This window comes from Heloderma suspectum, chromosome 2 (assembly GCF_057233095.1).
Source record: "Heloderma suspectum isolate Gila_16-S chromosome 2, 16-S_ref, whole genome shotgun sequence".
NCBI lineage: Eukaryota > Metazoa > Chordata > Lepidosauria > Squamata > Helodermatidae > Heloderma > Heloderma suspectum.
Genome location: NC_139459.1, coordinates 98,487,086 through 98,511,616, shown reverse-complemented (window position 1 = coordinate 98,511,616; position 24,531 = coordinate 98,487,086). Strand labels below are relative to the sequence as shown.

The window sequence follows — 24,531 nt, the reverse complement described above, 5'->3', positions numbered from 1 at the left end:
TGCATCTTGCATCATTCCCCAGACCATTTCTAAAAATATATATATATAGCCTCTAAACTAGAAGAAGTAAGCCCCTTTGAAACTTGGGGGACTTATTTCCATGTAAATAGGATCTATGTGTCAACTGGATATGACTGCATTTTATTCAAACAAGGTAAGCATTTAGGAGATCGTGTCATTTCATTTAAATTAGAGCTGAGCAGTTTTGAAATCAGGCACAAACTGGGGTTGCAGAATATAAAAAACCATAATGTAATACTTTGCTACTGGTTTTGGATCGTTGTCTTATCCTGGCCCATTGCCATATAGTTACATTGACCACCCTCTTCAGAGCTTTTAAAAGCACATTGGCTGGTTTAGTTCTAAAGCTAAAGAAATATTGTAAATGGAAGTGGCCAACCTGTGGCCATGTGCAGCTCTCAGCCAATTTTCATCCATTTTTGAGCCTGATTTCAGGCAAGTGGTAGGAACCCAGAAGAAAAGAAGGGTGAGAGGGCCAAAACAGGGGAGAGCCAAAATGGACAGAATGATGAAAGGAGGCGTGGGGGAGAAAGCCCTCTGTAAGTGATCAGATCTCTGGCAAAGAGTGGGAGAAACGGGGAGGGGGAAGCTGAAATGGTTAGAGCAATAGGGGTGGGGAAGCCCTCTGCAAGGATCAGTTCATACCTCTGGCAACAGTGATCAGTCCCTCCCTCAGCAGCCTGCTGGGCAAAGAGAAAGAGGGAAATGGGGCTGGCAGAAAGGGAGAGAGAAAAGGGTGGCTCTGCCCATTTTTGTTTGTAGCTCCACCGACTGTCAGCCCCCTGACAGATTAGCCCTGAGGGAATATGGCCCTCCAACGGCTTCCCACCCCATTGTTAACCATAGAAGACCAGTGAAAGGAATCACACACACCAGCAAGTCAACTGTTCTTTCTTTGTACATTTAGCCCCATGTTTATTGCTGAAAATAATTCAGTTTTTAACGCTCTGCAGACAAATGTAGCACTTCTCCTGTTTTCCTGTATTGCAAAGAAACAATGCAGGAAATTGTTGCTATAAGCTTTGTATGTTTTAAAAGGCTCCTGTCCCCACACCAAATCTGGAAAAAAATATAAGAACTTGTAAGAAGAGAATCTTAGAGAGTGAATTTCTTGGTTAAAAGTGGCAGAACTTTCTCATTATTTAGGATAATTCCAGATTAGAGTAGGCAGCTATCATAAAGGGGGGGGGGGAAGAGCCTTGCTGGGGGGGGGGGGTTGTCTCAAGCCATTTTCCATAAAAATAAGGAATAAGGCCACAGTTTTTAAAGCTGTACACCTTAGATTAATAGCTTGTACTCTGGGCCCTACCTTCAGACCCACCAAAAGTAAGTGGGCTCTGCCTGAAGAGCTGCTAAAAAACCCTGCTTGGTTCCACTCTTGCCACAGCCACCTAGTCCAGAGGAATCTTTCCCCAAGTCTCATCCTCGTAGCAAAATGTTTTCTTTCAAGGGTTGGCAACCCTATTTAAGCTGTAGTATTTTGCAGGTGATCAGCAACCTGAATCCATGCACCAGTCACCCACTATCCATATGCAGGGTGCTGGTCCCTGTATTGACTGCTGTTTGGGGTGGACACTTATGCATCACCCAGAAAGAGGAAATACATCACTCAAAAAGAGGATGAAAGAGGGCAGTGATTTGCATAACATTTGCATATGGTAATGTGTAAGTGTAGATGTAAATTTAGAAATAATTACTTGCATTTAAATAGAATATGATTATCTTTAAACCAGACTTAGACTAGACAGCCTTTCAGATAGAAGTAACTTTCAAATAGACAACTGTTGTCATAAAGTAGGGAACATGGCCACCCTACTTTAGTCCAGCTGTTGACATCAAAACGATTGACACCAAAACAGCAGCAATAGCTCTAATCCAGCCTTCCCCAACCTGGTGCCCTCCAGATGTGTTGGACTGCAACTCCCATTATTCCCAGCCAGCAAGGTGCTGGCTGGGAATGATAGGATTTGCAGTCCAATATATCTGGAGGGCACCAGGTTGGGGAAGGCTATTCTCCAATATGTCCTGTTCTACACTGCTACTGTCCTGCACTTACTGCTTGCACTGTCCATTCTCAGAAATCCATAGTTTTTAATTCTGCAATGTTCGTTCTATGAATGTATAAAAATGAAGAAAGCAAGATTTATTGTTTACTGTTCTGAAGTCAGCATATGGCCTAGGTGTCCCTGCAGCTTCAAAAGTTTTACTTGTAACTTCCTAATTTAGTTTGCAACATTAAAGATTTGTAGCTGATTCAAACCTTAAATAATTCATTTTAAGATAATGATCTAGGTTAAATTTTGATAATATTCGTTCATATAGAATTAAATCAAGTGACAGGATAGCAATTTTGTCGTCTTACATTGGTGTGATTATTGTTTCTGTACAAATGTTAATTGAAGAAGCCAAATTAAACTTAACTTCCACATTTAGCATTCTTAGCATCAGAGGTTACTAATTTTATCTCAATCCAGCCTTTCACATAATTTTAATAAATCTACTTAATTTTGTTTGTCCCGTTTGCCTAAAGAATTTACCTCATAACAAATTTCATTAATGATTGATGATACTTACATATATGACTGAATATGGTTAACCATATATTGGCAAGGCTATACAGAATCATTTGAGATAGATAAGCTAACTAGTTTTGAACACAGATTAAATTTAAAAGAACAATTTGCCATCTCATTCAACCACATCAGTTAACTGGAGTCACAAAGATAAACAGCTGCTTTCATTGTTTTCTGCAGGGAAATGTAGAGAAGACAAAACCACATTTCACACCCATTAAAACTTGCATATGCTCCCTGAAGATATGAAAAATATGTAATTTAGTAGCTACTGTTAACAAAGATATGATTTTCCAAATGGGTTTATCTTTCAAATTCTGTGTTTAAATTCTTTAGCTACACATGGAAATATTTCCTTAAGGCAAGTAATGTTCTCCTAGAATCATTTAAATAGCTGTGCCTTTTAACAAGAAGAATGTAAGCCACTTTGGGAACAAACTATTTATTCTTGTGATAAAAAAGGTTTTGATTAAGAAAAGGAGCTTGTAGTAAATAAGTAAAACTATACAAAGCACTATTTAAATTAAAACAATAGTTTTTCATGCATTAGAAGAGGATGGTTTAATACAACTTCATTTTCCAAACACAATTTAAATAATATATAAATCTTGTTTTTGATTGTTCTTTCCTAAAAGAGGCAGCTGCCACAAAACAACAGGAATGTTAGTTAACCTAATGACACTCCTGCAGAAACCTGCTGAGGAATGTATGAGCTGGATGAGTCAATGGCTAATTAATGATGATTAATTCCATTCCATTCTCTTTCCATCTCTCTTTCCATTTCCCTTCTCTATTGGCTACAGGACCCAGATGCCAGTTTTGATGTCAATGGTAATGATATTGACCCCATGCCTCGCTATGATGCCAGCAATGAAAACAAGTAAGGCCACTGCTCTATGGAATATGACATTATAAGTTTAACTATGCTCATAGATAAAATTTACATATTTTGTCAAAGTATTATATAGAACTAATTGGTCAAGTGGTAACATAGTACAAAAATTCTATGTTTGTTAGAAATGTTAACTTTTAATAAGCAATGTAATGCAAATGTCTTGTCTGTGTCTATAACATATGAATTATTCAGTATGCTTTTCCCTATCTTACTTAGGGAAGCAAGTACTGAAGTAATTATTCAGTATGCTTTTCCCTATCTTACTACTTCTGTGTAGTCCTTAATCTAGAAGGATTTTTTAATTTGCAGGAGGAGTGGCCTGAGTGTAGTTACAAACATTTTGAATTGTATTTATTTTCAGAATACTTTTGGTGATTATTTTGGTAAATGATGGGGGAGGTAGTTTTCAGTGATTCCCCCTCCCCATGCAGCCCACCACGCAGCCCCAAATCTGCTCTGGAAGGTCGACCAACCCTCTGGAGCAGATTTGGAAGGGTGCATAGTAGTGGATTGCATTCACGGATGCATTCACTGATTGCATTCACTGCTGCAATGAATATGGACTTGAGCACGCTCTGGGAGAGAGCGCAGAACAGGAAGGCCTGGCGTGCTATGGTCCATGGGGTCACGAAGAGTCGGACACGACTGAACAACAACAATAGTAGTGGGCTCCAGGGTGAAGGGAGGATCACCAAAAATTGCCTTGCCCCCTTTTCCACTGACAGATGTCTCCCATTAGTGAAGAGACTACCATTGGATACAACCCCTAGTGTTAAGGTGCTTGGAAGGAAAATGCCATTAAGCAATCTCAACATGGTTGCCACTTCTCCCACCAAATAGAATACTATTCACAAATAGAATACAACCATGTAGAATTGCCCTCCAGTAGGTTCATAAAGCTCCTGCTTCTGCTGCCTGCCTGGGCCTGCAAAAACAGAAGGGCTGTCAAGCAATTCACGGGGTGATGGCTACATTTGGCTTGATGAGTCCAAAGTTGAGCATGTCTGAGACTGAAGAATACCTATCTCAGGAATGTATCTGCCACCTTAATTTCTTTCATATATTCATTTGCTACATTGTTTCTGAAGGGTATGGGGAAGCCTTTTTGACAAAATTCTGTATAATTGCATATTAATTTTCTAAAGGCCCAGAAACGAAACCTTTGAGAAAGGTTTTGAACCTGGATCTCTCTGATTTACAACAAGTACAACAGTCTAGCCACTACATCACACTGCCCTGTGAAGGGCCAGATATTGCTTTGTTTTAGATTTGCTATTTTGTTTTCATTCTTTACACACACACACACACACACACACACGGAACCAGAGACTAGACCAGGCCTTGGTGATCATTAATAAGCGACCATCATGCTGAAAATAGTCCCCCAACCATCCCAAGGTAGCAGCAAAACCAGGAGATTTATGAGTCTCTAGTGGCCTGCCATATATGACTGATAGGCTACATTTGCCTCAGTGAAATAAATAACTAAATTTTGTGTTGGCACAGATTTTAGTATATGCTCTCGTAAGCATTTGCTTGCTTGTCTCAAAAGTTTCAGGAATTGGGCTGTAAGTCATCAAAGTATCCACAGCTTTGGGGGTGCCCAATATTCATTTGTTTGTGCAATACTCCCAAATTTTTGAAGTACACTTGTGTTGCCTCAGTTTAGGTAACTTAATATTTGTAGTAATATATGTGCCTTAAATTGTAGACTTTCTCTTGTCCCTCCAGCTTTCCTCTTCCTAATATTAAGAAACTCAAAGAATGACAACTTTAAACAACTGGGAACTCACAACTCTGTTCACAGCTTCCCTGTGTAATGAGCCACCATGGCTAAAGTTTCAAACATCTCTCTGGGCAGTGAAGGGTGCTCAGGTATTAGAGAAGCTCCACCCACCCAGACTACCATTAGTTCTCCAAAAGAATTTAAAGGCTACCTCTTCAGGCTGCAGCTTTGCCGGAATAATAATGATAGTCTTTCCTGGCTCTTTCTGACCCTTGTCTTGCTTCCCAGCTTGACTCATTGAACTTGTTTGCACATAATGGTGCGGGGATGCATGCTGTGTGCAAGCTACTTCCCTTATCCAGCAACAACCTATGAATGCCGCATTCATACGTTGTTACCATGACATCCAAACCCTGGCAGTTTGGGTAGTTTGTGGGTTAAAATACCCAAAGTTAACCCAAGAACAAACCATGGGTTCCAATGTGGCATTCATAGGTTGTTGCTGGAAACCAGAAGCAGCTTGAGTCCCTGCAATTCATGGGTAAATGCTCCTGGTGGTTCCACATGGGCCTAGGCCTGATTGGAGTCTAGCAGGAGAAAAGCCTTCAGTGTAGCGGCCACCTTTCTTTGCAACTCCCTGTCCCTGGATGTCAGGCAGGCATCAGCACTGTGTTGTTTCTGGCAACAGCACTGTTCCAGGAGGCATTCCGTAATTGACCAGTCACAGTTTCTACTGGCATTCTGTTTTTTAAAAAAGCATGATTTTAAGGTGGTGTTTTAATTTTTTTTATTCTTGTACTGTTTTATCTTTTGTGTTCACTGTTCCAAAATCTGTTTTGGATATGGAACAGTATACAACTATTGTAAATTAATTAATTAATACATGATTTGCCACAGAATGCTGCCATTGCATGCAACAGTCCCATTGTCTCTCATTCTCAGCTCTGATCTCTGGTGTGATTCTTGGCTCCCACTTGATGGCCACTTACAGCTCAGTACTGGCTGAACTTAGATCTTGGCAATTTGCCAGGAATTGCTCTCAGCAGTATTCCTTGAACTTAAAATACCCTGAACAATGACTGTTGCTTTTTTTTTTATCACTAATAGGTGTCACATACAATGGACACATAAGCAGATCAAACAATTTTCATATAATGTATTTTGGCCCATTGTCCAATATTGGACCAGGTTGCTAGCAACTATCCACTAGAGATTCTGTTATAAGAATATTAGTTTGTGTTCCATTATAAATTGTGAGAAAGGTAACCAACTGACACTTTCTGATTAAATTTTTTAAAAGCCAGTTTTTCAGAAGTGTACATGATGATGGGAAAAAGTCTACAAACATTAATCACTTGAGCCCTGTGGTAATTCTTAAGAAGCAATGGGGGTTTCTTTAACTACTATGGGATGCAGGAGTCCTGCCAGATATTTAGTTTGGTTTGAACAAATTGGCAGAGAATCATGAAATCGTCAGAAGCACAGGCCCATACTAGACATTCACGTTTGCTTCATTAAAGACAGGAGTCAGCTGGGGATGAAGTCACTGCTGCTACCTAAGGAATCTTGTGTGTGTGTTTAGTGCTGAGCTATATTCTTAATGCTCCGTGATTACCTGTAAATATCTTTTTACAGCAGGAGAAGGCTGACTTCAGATTTGCATGGTCTTTTTCACTAGAGCCTTCATGGTCCACTTATATGACGGAAATTTATAGCGCAAGAGTACATATTGTAATCTCTTAATATTTAAAGTATGCCTAATCTGTATTAAATGATCATAAGTACATGTTCCTGCTTAAAAACATAGGAAGTACCTTGCTGGATCAGAACAAAGAGAACCTAGTTTAGTACTCAGTGCAAGAGTCCCATCAACTAGCAGGCATTATCTAACAGAAATTGACAAGTGGTCCACCAGTGGATCATGACCTATCACTGTTTTACAGCACCTTTTTAGCATTTCTTGTGGAGTTTAAAGATTGCCTAAACTCAATAACAAAAGGGTTGTTGTTGTTAAATGTTATACTCCTCTTTTCTTTATAAAATAATGTAAAAGTGCCTTACAATAAATAATAAATACATAACACACAATAAAAACTAGGGCTATGCATCGATTCGGATTCGAAAGTCTGAAGCATGACGACCATTTCATGTACCATCTGCCATTTTGGTACACAGGCCTAAGCCTGTGGGCTCCCCCTGCTGGTGATGCTTGGAACTTACCTATGGTGCCCCTAGTGGTCATGTGAGACATTGCATGGGACTCAGCCAATAAAATGCATTTAGGGCTTAGTCCCATGCAATGTCTCACATGACCACTAGGGACAAACTAGGCAAGTTCCAAGTATCACCAGCAGGGGCAGCCCACAGGCTTAAGCCTGTGCACCGAAATGGTGGATGGTACATGAAATGGCTGCTTGGACTTCTGAATCCAAATCAGTGCACAGGCAGTGGGAAAACAGTTCAATGTACAATAAAAACAATTCAACTAAAATAATTTGGCATAAAATAAAAACAGGTCAAATTATATATTAAACAAGGAGCAGGAAAAAAAATCAGCATCAAAACAGGCCTTCAACCAGTGCTAAAATCTCAGAAAAATATAAATGTCTCAGATAGGATTCCCACATTGCTGAATTGGCTGGATTTTACCCAGATTCTAGCCATGCCACCCAGTGCCCATTTACTGTATTAGCTGATCCAGATTCTCAACTTTCATTTGAAAAAAGCAAGTCTCTAGCTCTATTCACCCTAACTGTTTTGTGAGAAACAAACCTTCACCTGCTATTTTTAGCTGATTAATGAAGCCTCAGATTTAATTGACATAAGAGATAAATATAGAGTGACACACTTACTTCTGGAGAAGTGACTTCCTGGTTCATTTTAAATCAATTTTTCTTTTTTGGTCTTCACTAGTGGAGAAGTGATTGTTACCCATAGAAAACCATTGAGAAATCCAAAATTTTAATATAGCTGGGCAGTGGTGTATCCACTCCAAAGCAAAAGGTAGCAGCAAAGATAGGGATTCATCCTCTTTGTAATTCAGATCTTATTTCATTCCGCCCCCATCCCCAATTCTTGAGTTTATAAACATTTAAGAAATTACACTGCCAATGCAAATAAATAGGGGTCTACAGATTATGTCTAGGTTTAGTAGCCAAATATTATTTCTACTAGCCAACATAAATATAGTAAAGGTGTCTCTGAACACATGTAGAGTGCATTATTGGATTCTTGCCATTTTAGCTGGTTAAAGCTGCCAGAAGGACTCTGACCAGTTGGGTGGTAGAGGCAGTGAATGCTTTCTTGAGGGAGGACATTATTTGCATCTCCTTAAAGGAGGCAGACAATTACTGAAGAAGCCCACATCAGATCCCACCAACCTGGACAACTATTAGCCAGTTTCTAATGAATAATATACCACTTTTACTTCTGCTGGCCTTGTCCCACCCTGACCTCCATGTATTTGATGCCCCATTTGCACATAGATCTGTACATGTATACATAGGCTTCAAATGTGCATTCCATACATACCATCGAATGCTGGGAGTTGGAGGACTTTTTTCTGTCTAAACATGCGTAAAATTGCACCCTTAATTGTTTACAAATCTATTTTGAAGATAGGTTTGAAATGGCATGTACAGATAAATTTATCTTTCTCTCCTCAAATGGGTATGTCACATCCATTAGTGTGAATGGAATGCAGCAGGATGCCCTTCAAGTCTGGAACACTATGCCCTTCAGGTCTGGAAAGTCAACTGCAATTTCATATGTACCTTACAGAGGAAGGACCATGTGGTGCTAGAGCCACCAGCCTTGAAACGCCTTCATAATACAGCATAGATTCACACTGTCATATTTCCAGTGGGAGAAGCTGCTTTGGAATTACATTTCATTTTGTCAGTGATTGACATACAATCTAATTGTATGCTACAAAGGTTCAGCAGACTTGATACTTTAGACTTCTGAAGTTCATGTCAGCTCATAGTCATACGTCATATCATGATTTAGGTATGTTTACAATGTAAGTAATGGAAAAGATAAAAACGCCATGTAGATTCACTCTAAATCACAGCAGTGGCAGGAGACTATCACTCTTCAGAGGGGTAAAGATGCCAGGAATAGAAATCATGGCATATAAACTATGTCATATATCTAGCACTGCTAGATATATGGCATATATATATGTCAGTGCAACCGTATCCATATTTACTTAGAAATAAGTTCCACTGTATACAGTGGACTCCCAAATAACTATGCAGTCTTAGGGAGCAATCCTATGGCTGCTAGTCAGTGGATAGACGGCCATAGGATATGTGGGTTTCTGGGAAATGAACTCATAGTCTGTGCTCCGAGGTTGGTTCCTGGAGGACCGGCCTCTCCCCGCTTCCGTGCTGCCTCACAGGCAGCTCAGAACAGCTCCTCGTTCCGCACTTAGAAGAGGAGTGCGGAGCGGCCAAAATGGAGCATTCCGGGGGATGTTCCAGGATGGGGAAGGCAGAAATGCTGGTATGACACATCTTATGTGTCCTCCAGCAGCCTCCTCCCCCACTCTGCCTTCCTGTGGCTACACAGCCGAAATTGTCTGTCTAGCCGCAAGTGCAGGGTGGCTGAAGCACAGAGGGGATGATCCCCTCTGTGCTTCTCCTGCCCTACATTGGATAGGCGGTTGCCTCCGAGTTTGGAGGCGGCCGCCTATCCTCATAGGTTTGCGCCCTTAATCAGTTTAATTAATATACTAATCAGCTAAAGCTTTATATCAGACTTCCCCAATATGGTGCCCTTCAGATGTTTTGGATCACAACTACCATCAGCCCCAGCAAACATGATCAGTGGTCAAGGATGGTGGGAGTTGTAGTCCAAAACATCTGAAGGGTACCAAATTGGCCCCAATTTTATTTAGTGAGAATAAATTTTAATGGTGGGGCTTATTTGGTTCTGGTGTGTTACTATGAGTAGGAATACACATAAATTATTAAAGGTGATCTTTGCTTTTAACAATGAGTGATACATTTATTCAGTGTCCTTCAAGCAGACACATATATGGGGAGTATGGTAATATGAAAAAAGATTCATGTTTGATTAATCACCTGCCTTCTAATCAATTAATTAACTTAATTTTATTTAATCTGTTCATAATGCATCACGTCTGCAGAGTGCTGTCCCAGGAGGCTGTTCCAAGTGGTCCGGAGCCTGGTCGGTCCTGTGGCTCCGGAACCACTGGAGCATTCTAAGGCCTCCTGTGAGGCCTTGGCAAGGCACTTTGCAGATAAAATTGATCAGATTAGGTGTGTTACTCTGCACGCTGTGGATACAGTTAGTGAGCAAGAGGCGGCCTGTGGCAAACCGGTTTTGTGGGATCGGTTCCAGCTTCTTCCTCCTGATGAAGTGGACAAGGTGCTTTCATTGGTACGGCCGACCACCTGCTTACTTGATCCTTGCCCATCTTGGCTCATTATGAGGTGCAGAGACTGGGTGAGGGGATCAAGGTGGTGGTGAACGCCTCCCTTGAGGAGGGAGTGATGCCATCAGCCCTCAAGAAGGCAGTGATAAGACCGCTCTTAAAGAAGCCCTCCTTGGATCCTCAAGTTTTGAACAACTTTCGCCCAGTCTCAAATCTGCCATTTTTGGGCAAGGTGATTGAGCGGGTGGTGGCGGTGCAGTTGAAGGCATACTTGGAAGAAACTGATTATCTAGACCCATTTCAGTCGGGCTTCAGGCCTGGGCATGGGACAGAAACGGCCTTGGTTGCCTTGGTAGATGATATGAGGAGGGCTCTGGATAGGGGTGAATGCTCCTTCCTTGTTCTCCTCGACCTCTCAGCGGCTTTCGATACCGTTGACCATGGTATCCTCCTGGACCGCCTGGAGGGGTTGGGAATTGGGGACACCGTATTGCGGCGGTTCCGGTCCTTCCTCTCCGGCAGGTACCAGAGGGTAGCACTGGGAGAGGAGGTTTCGGACCCGTGGCCACTTACTTGTGGGGTGCCACAGGGTTCCATCCTCTCCTGGATGCTATTTAACATCTATGTGAAGCCGCTGGGGGCTATCATCAGGAGGTTTGGGGTGCAGTGTCATCAATATGCGGATGACACGCAGCTCTACCTCTCGTTTAAATCTTCACCAAGGTTGGCCGTAGAATCCCTGTCCAAATGTCTGGAGACGGTGAGTGGCTGGATGGGGAGGAATAGGCTGAAGCTGAATCCTGACAAGACCGAGGTACTTTTGGTGGGAGAGAAGAGGAGGCTGGGGGATGTTGACCTGGTGTTGAATGGGGTATGGTTACCCTTGAAAGACCAGGTCTGCAGCCTGGGGGTCATTTTGGACTCCCAGCTGTCCATGGAGGCTCAGGTGTCAGCTGTGAGCCGGACAGCGCTGTATCAACTCCATCTGATACGGCGGCTGCGCCCCTTCCTTCCCGACCATCTGCTCCCATCGGTAGTACATGCCCTGGTCTCCTCTCGTTGAGACTACTGTAATGCGCTCTACATGGGATTACCCTTGAAGACGGTTCGGAAACTGCAGCTGGTACAGAACACGGCGGCTCGCCTGATTAAAGGCAGCCGCCGGTGAGATCACATCACTCCAGTGCTGAAGGAGTTGCACTGGTTACCAGTTGTTTTCCAGGCCAAATTCAAGGTGTTGGTTTTGACCTTTAAAACCCTATATGGTTCCGGCCCAGCCTATCTTAAGGAGCGCCTCCAGCAGCACCAGACAGGCCGCTTAACAAGATCAGCCTCGGATGGCCTTCTCTCTGTCCCATCAGCCAGGACATCTAGACTGGTGGGGACGAGGGAGAGGGCCTTTTCTGTGGTGGCCCCCACTCTGTGGAACTCCCTCCCTAGGGAACTCCGTCATGCCCCCTCTTTAATGAGCTTCCATCATGCATTAAAAACGTTGTTGTTCAGGCAGGCATTTGGGGTGGGTTAGGGTATTTTAGAAAATGTTTTTATTGTAGAATTTTATTGTTTTAAACTGTTTTTATTGTATGTTGTACATCGCCCAGAGTGGCTGGGTGACCAGCCAGATGGGCGATTAATAAATTTAATAATAAATAAATAAATAAATAATTGCAATCATAACTGTAGTGTTAGTGCTTTCCTATATAAGGCTGCAATCCTATATACACATACCTGGGAATAAGTCCCATTGAACTCAATGCCACTTACTTCTAATTAGACATGCATAGGATTGCATTGTAAGGCTGTAATCCTATACCCACTTAACTGGGAGAGGGGTCCATTCTATTTAATGGTACTTATTTCTGAGCTGAGATTTATAGGTTTACACTGTAGTGTTGAATCTGAAAACAAAATTTAGTCTATGATAATACAGAAAAAAAGAAAAAACTTGATCCTATATTTTCATAGGCTCATATAACTATATGGCTTGGAAAAAGATCTGAAAGCCAGTGGAACATTAATTAAAATAACCTTGAATCCAAGTACTTGAGTTTGGCTTGTGAATTATGCTGTTGTCATTAAGCAGGAGTTTGCTTGGCGATGGATGTCTTGCCAAAGGACAGATACATTTTAAAACAAGTAACTGTGAGTTAGCAGATCATGGCAAAGCAAGTAGCAGATCATTAGTAAACTGGATATTCAATCTACTGGATGAACTGTGGGACTAGCCCTTCTGTTCATTGATGTAATTAAATATCCTTGCGGTGTTTGTTTGGTTTTTTGTCAATGTTGAAATTGGAATCTAGGATAGGTCCCAGGGAAATATTTGCATCATGCTTAACTACTTTTCTCTTGCAGTTTTGTTTTACACCTCCCACTTAAACCACTATGCAGAATTGGACCCTTTTGTACACATTATGTGTCTTAATTTCTGCACTAAATAGAATTATGTTGCCTAGCAAGCATGAGGACTAAGTGGCTTAACTCCTGTATGTAGAATGGTTGGAAATAATTAGGAGGAAGAATCTGTAGATGCACAGATTAATAATCACTTCAGATAACTGCGATAGTTTCAATAGAAGCCAGAACCAAAAAATAGCCAAAACACTTGCTTTCTGAGCAATTGTTCTTTTCAATTTCAGAGGGGAAAGTGTCAACATAGTATAATATATGACAGACTATACCTTTAGCATTGAGACTGAGCTTCAATTCATGTTGACAGTTTTAGAAAAAACAAAATGAAATTTAGGGCACAATCCTATGCATGTTTAGACAGAGAAAAGGCCTAAAGCTCCCAGCATTCCCCAGCCAGCTGTGCTGGCTGGGGAATGCTGAGAGTTATAGGCCTTTTCTCTGTCTAAACATGCATAGGATTGCACCCTTAATCTAGCTTTAACAAGTTGGACTGCTGCTTTTAACAAGAGTGGACTGCTGTGGTAGTGGTGGGAAGGAGCTACTTAACCCTTTTGCCTTGGGACATTTTTCCACTCAGAATTGTACACCTGAAGCTTAAAATATAAAGACCTTGAGGGGAAAAAGCATTTTGGCAGGGTGATTTATACTGGAAAAAGAGATGAAGAGAAAAGGGTTAAGCGCCCCTTCTCACCCCTTTGGTCCAACAGCTGTTTTTCCTTAAGGAAAAATGTTGAAGGAAAGTTACATATAATTGGATGAAAAGTACTGAGAGGTGAACCTTAAATTGTTCAAATTGTTTGGATATGTGTTGAGCATTTCCACTCTTCATAGAGTCAATGATAAATCATTTTTACAAGTATGAATCATTAGAACTCAAAATAAATATATTGTCATATATTTTATAAATTGACAAGAATGTCAGTCTGAACATTAGTATATCTTAGATAAGACATAGAGAGAAGACAATTCTACAGTAACATGCAATCCTATGCATATATAATGAAATAATGTTGCTATCCCATATACATTCCCTTCCCCCTTTTTTAATGACTTAAGTCTATGGCACTCCCTGCCATTGTGTCTAATAATGTTCTCAGTTACATCTCTCAGTCAGGGAATGCTTCATTAACTATACAAACTTTAACCACTGCCACCAAAATAAACCCTCTGCATCTTATAGAAACCCAGCTGATTCCTAATCCTATGGCACAGGCATGGGAGTGACACCACCACTAGAGACAGGCTGATAAAATGAACAAAATTAAGACATTTATTAAGGAAATTCTATACATAATAATTATGTTGTAAGAGAATAATATGTTGCTTTTTAGATGGACAAGTCCTTTTAATTGTATAGTTCATAGTTATTTAGGGCTAAATATGCTTAGTTATTGAAGCAGGTTGGCTGGAGTAGCTCACCAGTGAAGCAAGTGACAAATCCAATGGGTCCAGGTGAGATTCAAGCCTTGGGAATCTCAGTGAAGTCAAAACACATCCAGAAATCAATGCTGGAGGAGTGTTACATGCGGCTGCACATAAGGGATGATAGCTGTGGTTGCTGCCATAAATACCAAGAATCTTTAGACATAGGGTGGTCAGTACCACAGGCAATCCAGTTGCAAGAACAGCAAGTACCCATGCTCTCTCAGCCAGGAGGTAAGTGCACTTTCCATTGGAATCAAGGAGGGCCTGAAGAATTTGAGCCAGTGAGATGATACCAGGCAGGATGTCCACACATTCACACAGAGCCCCAAGATATTGAGTACACTCAGCATGATGGCAAGATGGCTTGGCAATCGGTCATACGTTCAGGCAACCAAATCATCACTGTATGGCAAGGGTGGGAAACATCTTTTATGCCGAGGGCCACATTCCATCATGGGTAATCTCTTGGGGACCATATCAGCAGTGAGCTGGGCTGAAGCCAGCAGTGGGAAGGGCTAGAGCCAAAAGTCAGGGGGTCACACCTTTCGCCTTTCTGCCATTCTCTCTCTCTTTCTCTCTTCTTCCCATGCAGTGGGCTACCAAAGAAGGGACAGAGGTTCAAGCCAGGGCTCATAACTGATTACATGTAGGAGGTTTTTGAAATTAGGCTGGGGGCCACGTGGGGCCCTAGGGCTGCAGATTGCCCATCCTTGATGTATAGGAACACCATGATTCCCTGCAGGCACAGATGGGTAGCAATGACTGCTATGCATTTTGTAAAGACTGGGGGAGGGGATAGAGCTAGTCCAAACAGATCCAGAACTGATAGCAATGCTCTCCCGGGACAAAGTGGAAAAAAAATGGTGACATGGAAGTACACATCCTTGAGGTTGATGGATGCCAACCAGTCTCTGTAGTGTAGAAGCAGTAATGTGTTGGCAAGGGTCACCATGTAAAATGTCCTGGGCTTGATGAAGGTATTTACATACCAAATGTCCAGGATTGGATGAGGAACCACATGTTTGAGGGTGGGGGTGGGGACTATGATGTATTTTGACTAAAATCCTCAAAGGTCCAACCCTGTGGGCATTAATTCTGTTGCTGCCTTTTGGAGGAGAAGGGGTAGTGGTGCAAAAGACCCCATCTGGAGGGAAAGAGATGAACCATTGCTTACTCCATGTACTGATCATCACACAGTGGCTGGTGGTAATAGTATGCCACACATTCAAAGAGTTTTGCAGCTACATACTGACAGGGGTCCACATGATGATGTGGCATTTGGAGGGCTCTGTCATTTTATGATGGATGGATGATTGTAATTTCACAGCCAAGAAAGTTTTCTTAGCAGAGTGCAAGGATGTCTTATGGGATGCCTGAATTGCTTGTAAGCACAATGCAGGGCAACTGGATGAGGACGTGTTCCAAGAACAAGATCTGTTGAAGGTAGACTGTTGACCTCCCAGACTCATGTGCAGGGGCCTTGCTAGGCACTTGGAAGATTTGGGGCCCAGGCCCACCAGCCAATTAATTTTTCATCCAAATCATTTCAAACAAAATTAATTATTCAATTAATTTGCACCCTGGCCCAGATCATCCCAAACCAATGGAAAAAGGTTCCTCCCTCAAGCTTAATTGCTAATCAAGGGGAGATTGAGGTTTGTAGATATTGCAGCATGTGGGAAGAAGATAATTAACCCTTCCTTCCCCAGCTACAATCCCCCTTGAATATTGCCCCCTGCATGGCAAATAAGCAGAGAGAAAAAAACTTCCATTGGCACCAATGGCCACTGAGGGCTCTGTGGAATAGATCCAGGGCCCTGAAAATAGATCCAGGCCCCGGGCCTCATGGGCCGAAGCCTAGCAATGCCCCTGCCCATATGCCAAGATGTACTGTTAAGCATTTGCATGCTATCCAGAGTGTTATCTGTTTTCTTGCTCAAGAGGCCTGTAAGGATACAGCTGGGGAATCAGCAGCCCATGGTTAGCCCTGCCCCACTCTGTGTCTCTCTTCTCTCTTTTGTTCTGCTGTCCATGATCCAGCCACAGCCATGAGGACAATAGGAAAGATGAAAAGAGAGGAAGGGAGGGAGACAGGCACACATGCAAGGTTGGAGGCTAATCTTCAATTAGAACCACAGACCTGGTTATTCTGCTTTGTTGGGTAAAATTAGGAGAAGGTTTTAAAGGTGAAAGGATGCTACTCCTTTGTGTCTACAATTCAAGTGTGTTTTCTTGCTCACTTACTAATACTTAGGTTGTGGGCTAAGCTTCCACCCCACACCTCTGTTTCCTTTTGGCTGGGGGATAATATGGACTAGCCATCATGCTGTAACCTAAGCTATGCTGTTCTGTTATGTCAAGTGAAAAAATTGCTCTTTTTACCCTGGCCATTAATGAGAGACAATGGATACTAATGTGCTAGCTGTTCCAAGCACCTGGCATGTTCAGCCACACGTACAGAGGCTGAAATTGGCTCACGCCATTCATATAGCAAGTTCAAAAACAGCAGTTTGAGTTGGGATTTGGATTGGGTAGGAGGGGTAATATCTTTGCATATTTAATAAGATTTGCATGTTTTTTCTGAATACTCATAATTTATGCCAATTCAACCTATACATTTGTAAATAAACACAGTAGGTTGCCTCTCCTCTCCTCCAAAGGAAATGTACCCTGGACATTTTACTACCAGAGGAGGTATAAAGCACTGGATTTAATGTAGGAAAAAAAGAAATTATGTTTAATAATTTTAAACACTGATATAAAAGTAAAGCATGTTTATATCTGACCATCCTAAATGTCAAATCTGTTATTTTTTTACAAGACCAGAACAGAGTTTGTAGAAATTTTAAAACTTCTACATAGAGAACTTACCAGCATGCTTTGGAAGGGGCCATTGGATTGAACTGTAAATTATTAAAAGTTAGAGGATAAGTATTTGGTAAGGCTATCAACTATCAGCTCATGACCTAGACATTCTGTGAAAATCCTGGCTTTAAACAAATCTGCATTACACAACCTGTTCTTTTCAAAGCACGATGTACATAGATAGCGCTATAGATGATTGTGATAATACAGCTAACTCTTTGTGAAGCTACAACCTTTGGTCCAAAAAACAATTGCCAAATAGCAACTCTTTTACTGAGGACACATGTTCCCATCCTCTTCTTTTCAATCCTATTTCACCCATTTCTGTTGCTAGGTACATTATTATCATCAACTACGGTAGCACCTTTTTCATCAACTTTGAACAATTCTGTGTTCTGTATGTGGAATTACTGCTTCTAAGGAAGGTAGCATCCAAGGCAGCAGGTGGATGCAGTAGAGAGGGCAGAAGAAAATAACATCTAATCCCTTGAAATTCTTTCGAGGCAGCTGCACAAACATTGCTGACGTACTTGGGGCAGACAGCTAATAACATGAATATTTGTGATTCATTCTTTGCCAGTATTCTTTTGTATGTAAATTCACTTCCAGAGCATAGGAAACCATGAATCGGAGCATTTAGTTTAATATATTATTTTGGGATGCCTTTATTACTGCGAAAAACAGAAAAAAATAACCACAACAGCACAACTGGACTGATAATTTGGTATGGACTTTGACTTACTGCATTGTTGCTAAGGTTTTATTCTTTATTGTATTGCCAATAAAACCACTCTAGTTTTGTAGTTAGTCTAATAAGAATTGTCACCGCCCCCCATCTAAATGCCAGTCTTTCATATGGACTTTTTAAACATTCTTAATTAAGGTTTTTCTATTTTTACTACTTTAAGGATCAGCTCAAATTTTGTGGCCACCAAAAGGGCTAAAACACCCCAGCAAATTTCAGGGGTCAGGGGGGAAATTGGGGAGTAACATGCCATCAGAGTGCCTCCTGGTGGCTGCCATATTTTTTTCTCCCCAAAGCACATGGAATATACTTTGTAAAGTTGTACCATTGCTGTGATGAGTGGTTCAGGGTGGAGAAAACCCCACAGAAGCTCCAGTTAGAGTGGATTTGGGGACTGGCAGCCACAAGGAACACCTCTGTGGCAGATGGTGAGTTTCGCCACAACCCAAAAATCTTTCTTTGCAAAATGGCAGAAAACATTTCACATCCCATAAATGAGGCAGTAAAATGAGTGGCATTTGGGCTTTGATTATTGTTATTATTATTTTTGCTAGTATGATCTAAGTTGTATTCAAATAATTGTTTAAATATGCTTATTATAAATTGAAGTGCTTCTTAAAATGTACAAGTGCTTTACATCTACCTGAGTTGCATAAAAGCTTCCATTTAAGTTGTTTGATACCTTTCAATGATGGCATCACCTTAATATGTTCTTATAGCATTCTGTGTTCAAGCTACATTTTGAATAAACACCTGCACTGATGAATTAAAAGCAAAGTCATAATTGTGACTATAAAAGTGTGGTTTCAATGGGAAGGGAAGGATTATGATTTAGTAGTGGTGGCTACGTTCATCTAAAAGTCCATGATGCTGGTAGGATTGCCCACTAACATCTTATACATAGCATCTGAGGATGAGCAAGATCAAAGCTATGAAACACTGATAATATCTGCTCAGTGGTTACTGTTACTTACTTTAAAATGTCTGTTCTGTGTACAGGCATGGAACTCGTTGTGCTGGAGAAGTGGCAGCTACAGCAAACAATTCACACTGTATAGTAGGAATTGCATTTAATGCCAGAATTGGAGGTAAGTGCTACTATCTCATATCATTAAAATAATAACAGTGCAATACATATTCAGAAGTAAGTCTCACTCTGTTCAATGGGGCATGCTCCCAGGTAAGTGTGCATACAACTGCAATCGTAAACAAATTTACTAGGATGTAAGCCCTGCTGAATACAGTGAAACTTACTACTGAGTAAGCATGTCTAGGATTGAGCTATAAGTCTCATTTCTACATTTTGGAATAAGATGTATATATGCTTCAGGAAGAAAGTGAACTCTTTTAATAGGAAAATGTTATACAGTGATGACCTATAGTGATAATTTATATAGGTTTTTGCTCAAAGACCATCCCTTTTAAATTGCTACGGAGACCTATATTAAGTGACCAAAATCGTCAGTGTACATTTATCTGCTGGTTTTTACATTGGCTTTAGCATAACTAGCTTTTAAAAGTTTTAAAAGAGTTTCACCACAGCTGAACATTTCATGAGAAATATTAGCCTTCGTGGTGAGTTACATCAAGATACTATTGCATATGCTTCTAGGAAGAAAATACCTCTGCTCTGGACAGGGATGAGGAGCTAGAGTGTCTTTGTTAGCTTCTACAAATCTTGAGCAAAGACTTTAGACAGCCAGTCATGTGTTTTTTTTTTTGGTATGGTCTTCCACTGGATTTATGTAAATATTCATGTAATCTATCCATGGTAGATAAATCACACATGTAGCTTCTCATATATATGTTTAATATGCAAGGGATATATGGATTAACACATACATTTCTAGCTGCAGAATCTATATTTTTCACATTAAAAATATAAAATGTAAATTTTGGCATCAAGACCTATAAGGGTTGATTTAATCTAAATGCCCATTCATACACTGATTGGTCATGGACGCAATGAGCAGATGGAATGTGTGAACTGCATGTGCCTTTCTACAGTTTATGCCCAGTTTGCATGATCCTTTTCCTCAGCAACAACAAGGTGAAGGATATGAGGAATGGAGTTCAGTACAGCACTCAAAATGTTTCAAAGGAAATTATTTGCCTCTTTATTTCCTTTATTTATAGGCTAGTGTTTTACAATGAGGTAGATTCTACCCTTTAGTTTAGTTCATTATGTAGGAGGAGACAATTGCCTGAGGATTATTCTGTCCATGTAGTTTAGAGGCAGTGAAAATGGTTAAGCTCCAACTATTTTGTAGAAGAATCTAGAATATCCCTGATAAATACTCTTCCTCCTGTCCCCTTCCAGTTCTTCACATATTTCCATTAACCTGACCAAAATTAAATTTCACTGTCCAACTTTCTGAATGGAAACTCTGCGATTTACTGTAAAGTGAAGGAGATCAGAGGGAAAAAAAACCTGAAGTAATATTAGAGACCACTCCATACTGCAGTGATGATTGCTTGTTGTTGTTATGGATGAACTGGGTAAGAGTCAATTTTTTGTTTGAGGTAGAGGGGGTGGAGAATTGTAAGTCAGGGAAGGAAACAAAGAGCAATGAAATTTAATAGTAGAAATATAAAAGGTGATAAATATGAACTAGGAAAAATGTTCACTTTGACCTTAAGAGTGATGTTTAATACAAAAATATGTTGCAGAAATAACATATTGAAATAAACTACCATTGAATAACAAATAGTGTTGCTAGGTCCAGAGCTGAGGAGCCCCCATTAACAGTTGTGTAAAAGGGAACAACTGTGCTGCACCTGGAAGAATTCTGCATTGTCAGACTGACTGTCTCTTTTACACTCTGACACATCCACCCATACATGTGCGTACATACACATGCACACACACATATGTTTGAAAAACCATAAGGGTTAAACAGACTTAAAACCATTGTAGGTTTGTAGCTTAGCAACACGCTTTCCCAAAAGTATGGTTTTTTACTTGGTGAATCCTATGGCTAGGAATGTTGGACAGATGTGTTCAGTACACATTTTTAAACAAACAAACAAACCTAATCCACACCTCCCAGATTAATATGTGGTTAACAATGCAGTTATTCTTTGGACTGTGTGATTCTCCAAGTTTTGTGATGGTTTGAAAAATGCACATTTTATAGGAAAATGCTATGGAAATTCAAACTGCTGTGGAAGAATGTGCATAAATTGCATATTGGTGGGGAAATGAGTAGAATTTAAAGGTAATTCTTGTCCATTTTTAAATTAAAAATTCACAGAAAAGAAGATGGAACAGACTTATGATTGAACACATGGGAAACTGACACAGAGAAGTGGGACTGTGCCTTCTGGCCCAGCTCCCAATATCATGCACATTGATTAGTCATAGCCCCAATGTCCATACATACATGTTGCATGCGCTTCCTCTATCCAGACATTCATGCGCAGTGTGTGGATCTCAGGTGTGGAGCCAAGTTTTGTTGTTGGTGGGACCAGCAGTCAACCCTACTGCAGCTTCTACACATGGACTTGTTTCATGTGAACATCCTATTTTCATGTAGCAACATATAAATGAGGTGCAGCAAAATTCTAAGCATGTTTAGTCCAAAGTAAGTCCTTCTGAGTTCAATAGTGCCTACTTTCTAGTGTGGATCTAGGATTGCTACCTTGGTCTCAGAAAGCTGTGCTGAGGGCACTACCTTACTTCACGTCAGAACCTACTTACTTTTATAAGTATGCAGCTCTGGTCTGTTCACTAATGGGGAGTGAAAGATTTAATTCCCTGAAGGAGAAATATTTACTTATGATATTTTTGTTTCCTTATTAGAATTACTAGCCCTAGATACAAAGTGGGCTCCTATAAAGTGTTGCCAAGGGTTTTCCATTAGGGGCCCCTCATACCCTCAGAGAGCTATGGTTCTGAAAGCTTCCTGGGGGAATCTTTGGCTTTTAAACCAGTTTATGTTCATGTGGTACAGAGGCCTTTAGGAAGAGATAGGCTAGTGGTATACATGAGCAAATGGTCTCTAATATTAAATATTGGCAGTATCCTGGCTGTGAAGTAATTAACCATATTATTGTGCCAGGATGTGTAAAATCTGTTCCTATTTATACTTATCTGTATTTTTAAAAAATCCTATGTTCTTTGATATTTGTAGAAATTTTGTGGGGTTTCTCAGATATCCTTGTTTTCGGAAACTGAGGGCATAAATTGGATGTACATTCAAATGTTGATGCTGCTCATTATATTAAATGTAGCATGTATTTGGGGAAACGTATTCAGATGCACACTCCCAGCCAGCTTGCACAAGAATGTGCACATCCAGCTGTTAATAATGTTTCTTCCTAACAGAAAGCAAATTAAATAGAATTCGATAGAAAGTGGGTTCAGGATAATTATGTTTGCCTGGTGTAACTACAATATATGAGTTGGAAATTAAATTTACTGGATTACAATGACATGTACAGCTCTATGGGACTTTTATCTGCTTTCCTTCGTATGCTAGTATTATACAGTATTAAAATGAACATGCAATGGATGATCTGCATCATACCTATTGCAGCAACTCTGAGCCATTCTGATATCTGCATATTGAACCATAACCTATGCTTAAGGCCCAACATGCATAGATCTAAGTACAGTAGATCTGTACACCACAGATTTAATAATACTTTCCTACATGCTATAGGTTGGGTCCAGAATTGGTCTTCTGCAAGAGGAAGGGCTCTCTGCTCATGTAAAGTCCCTCCACCTGAATTTTGGGGATTCCCCCCTGCCCTCCCCCACACCTTAGCTTGCCCCATTCAGCAGGGTCTCCTGACTCTCTATGTAGCAAGTCCTCTCACACCAGCACAGCTGATCCAGCATAAATCTGGATCCAACCCCTTTGAATTCTATGCATATCCAAATATGACAGTTCAGCACCTTTGAGTTCTATGCCTATTGCAATATGAAACACATGAGTTTCATCTGTTTTCTAATGCTATGTTATTTCAGTGGAGTTTCCCTACTCATCAACAATTTTGCTGTAAATTAAATGAGGACATAGCTTGCTAGATAGCAATTACTTATTTACTTTCACCTCAACTTCTCACTATATATAATTTAGTGCTTTACATCATCTACCTGCATCATTCAATGAATTGAGCATGATTTTATTTGTAATGTTGAATAATCATTCCCTCTAATAGTGAACTTGGGTGGCTGAGTGCCTATCAGTTTGGAAGTGAAACGGGGCCACCCATAATAAGTTAGTAAATAAGTATATACATTTGTAAATTAAAATAAAGTTTTTAAATAATGATATGAGCCTAGCAGTTAAGTCTATGGATGAGGGCAATTGAGCCATGGAATATTGTGGGTTCTTTCTTTTTTTTAAGGGAAAGCAGAGAAGAGGGAGGGCATTTATATTACCACTCTTGCAGAACCACTCCTGGGGTGTGTTTCCTCCCATTGTGCTCAGTGATGCTTGCCCTCTGAATGCCCACAGAAATAACAGAGAAGCCCCTCAACTGACATGGCACAGTTTAAAGCCCAATTCCTTAAATGCTATTAAGTGCGACCTCAAGGCTCTGATTCATTGCCTTAGGAAGTAACGCTGTCACGGCTTTGTTATAGATACCCTGTGGGTTACAGTGGGGCGGGTTTCAGTCTCTTTCCCACATCAAACCCATTAGTGTCTCCTCAGAAGTAACTCCCATTGCGGTCAACGAGGCTTGCCTTTGAATGCCCACATCAGAACTTACAGAGATTTCCCCTCAACTGAAATGGCACACATTAAAGCCCAATTCCTTAAGTGCCTTTAAGTGATCAAATGCGATCTTGAGTCTCCTATTCATTGCCTTAGGAAGTAACTACTTCACAGCTTTGTTATCCTGAAGGTTACAATGGGGGCTGGTTTCTGTCTTTGTGTTTACTGGTCTCTTTCGCACAACAAACTAATTACTGTCTCCTCAGAAGTAACTCCTATTGTGGTCAATGAGGTCCTGTGGGTTAAAATGGGGGCTGGTTTCCATCTTCATGTCCCCTCCCTCTTTCCCAGCAGAAGCATATGTGTGTCTACATGGAAGTAACTCCCATTGTGCTCAATGAGGCTTGCTCCTGAAATGCAGGTGCATCTGGACTTTCAGGGGAAAGCAGAAAGGTGGGGGGAGGGAAGAAGCCTCTCTTATTGGCTGAGCAGTCCTTGCCAGTCAGATGACATTCACTCCAACCCCCACCCCCACCAGGAAGTATGTTCTATGAAGCGGTTTTTACTGGTCTGGAGAATCTGCTCATGGAACACTGCTCACAGCAAAGCCAATTCCTTTTTAAAAATCTGGTACTCCTCCATTAGCTTCTCCTTCTGTTGTTCCATTTGGAATCCACCTGGAATAGAGCCTTCAGATATGTTAAGTGCTGGAGGGAGCAATCCTATGGCTGTTAGAAAGTGGCTAGATGGCCATAGGATATGGTGTTTTCCAGGAACTGTCCTTGGGGCCTGCACTCCGAGG

The 24,531-nt window shown here is 40.9% G+C and overlaps 1 protein-coding gene across 2 annotated transcripts in view; it reads left to right on the top strand.

Moving 5' to 3' along the window:
* The window catches only part of LOC146352530 (proprotein convertase subtilisin/kexin type 5-like), a 316,248-nt gene that overhangs the window by 146,493 nt on the left and 145,224 nt on the right, over positions 1 to 24,531 (top strand). For both annotated transcript variants that reach the window (XM_084834270.1, XM_084834271.1), the window contains exons 5-6: positions 3,398 to 3,474; positions 19,063 to 19,151. In XM_084834270.1, the coding sequence (XP_084690396.1) occupies positions 3,398 to 3,474; positions 19,063 to 19,151 (166 nt within the window). The remainder of the gene's footprint in view (positions 1 to 3,397; positions 3,475 to 19,062; positions 19,152 to 24,531) is intronic.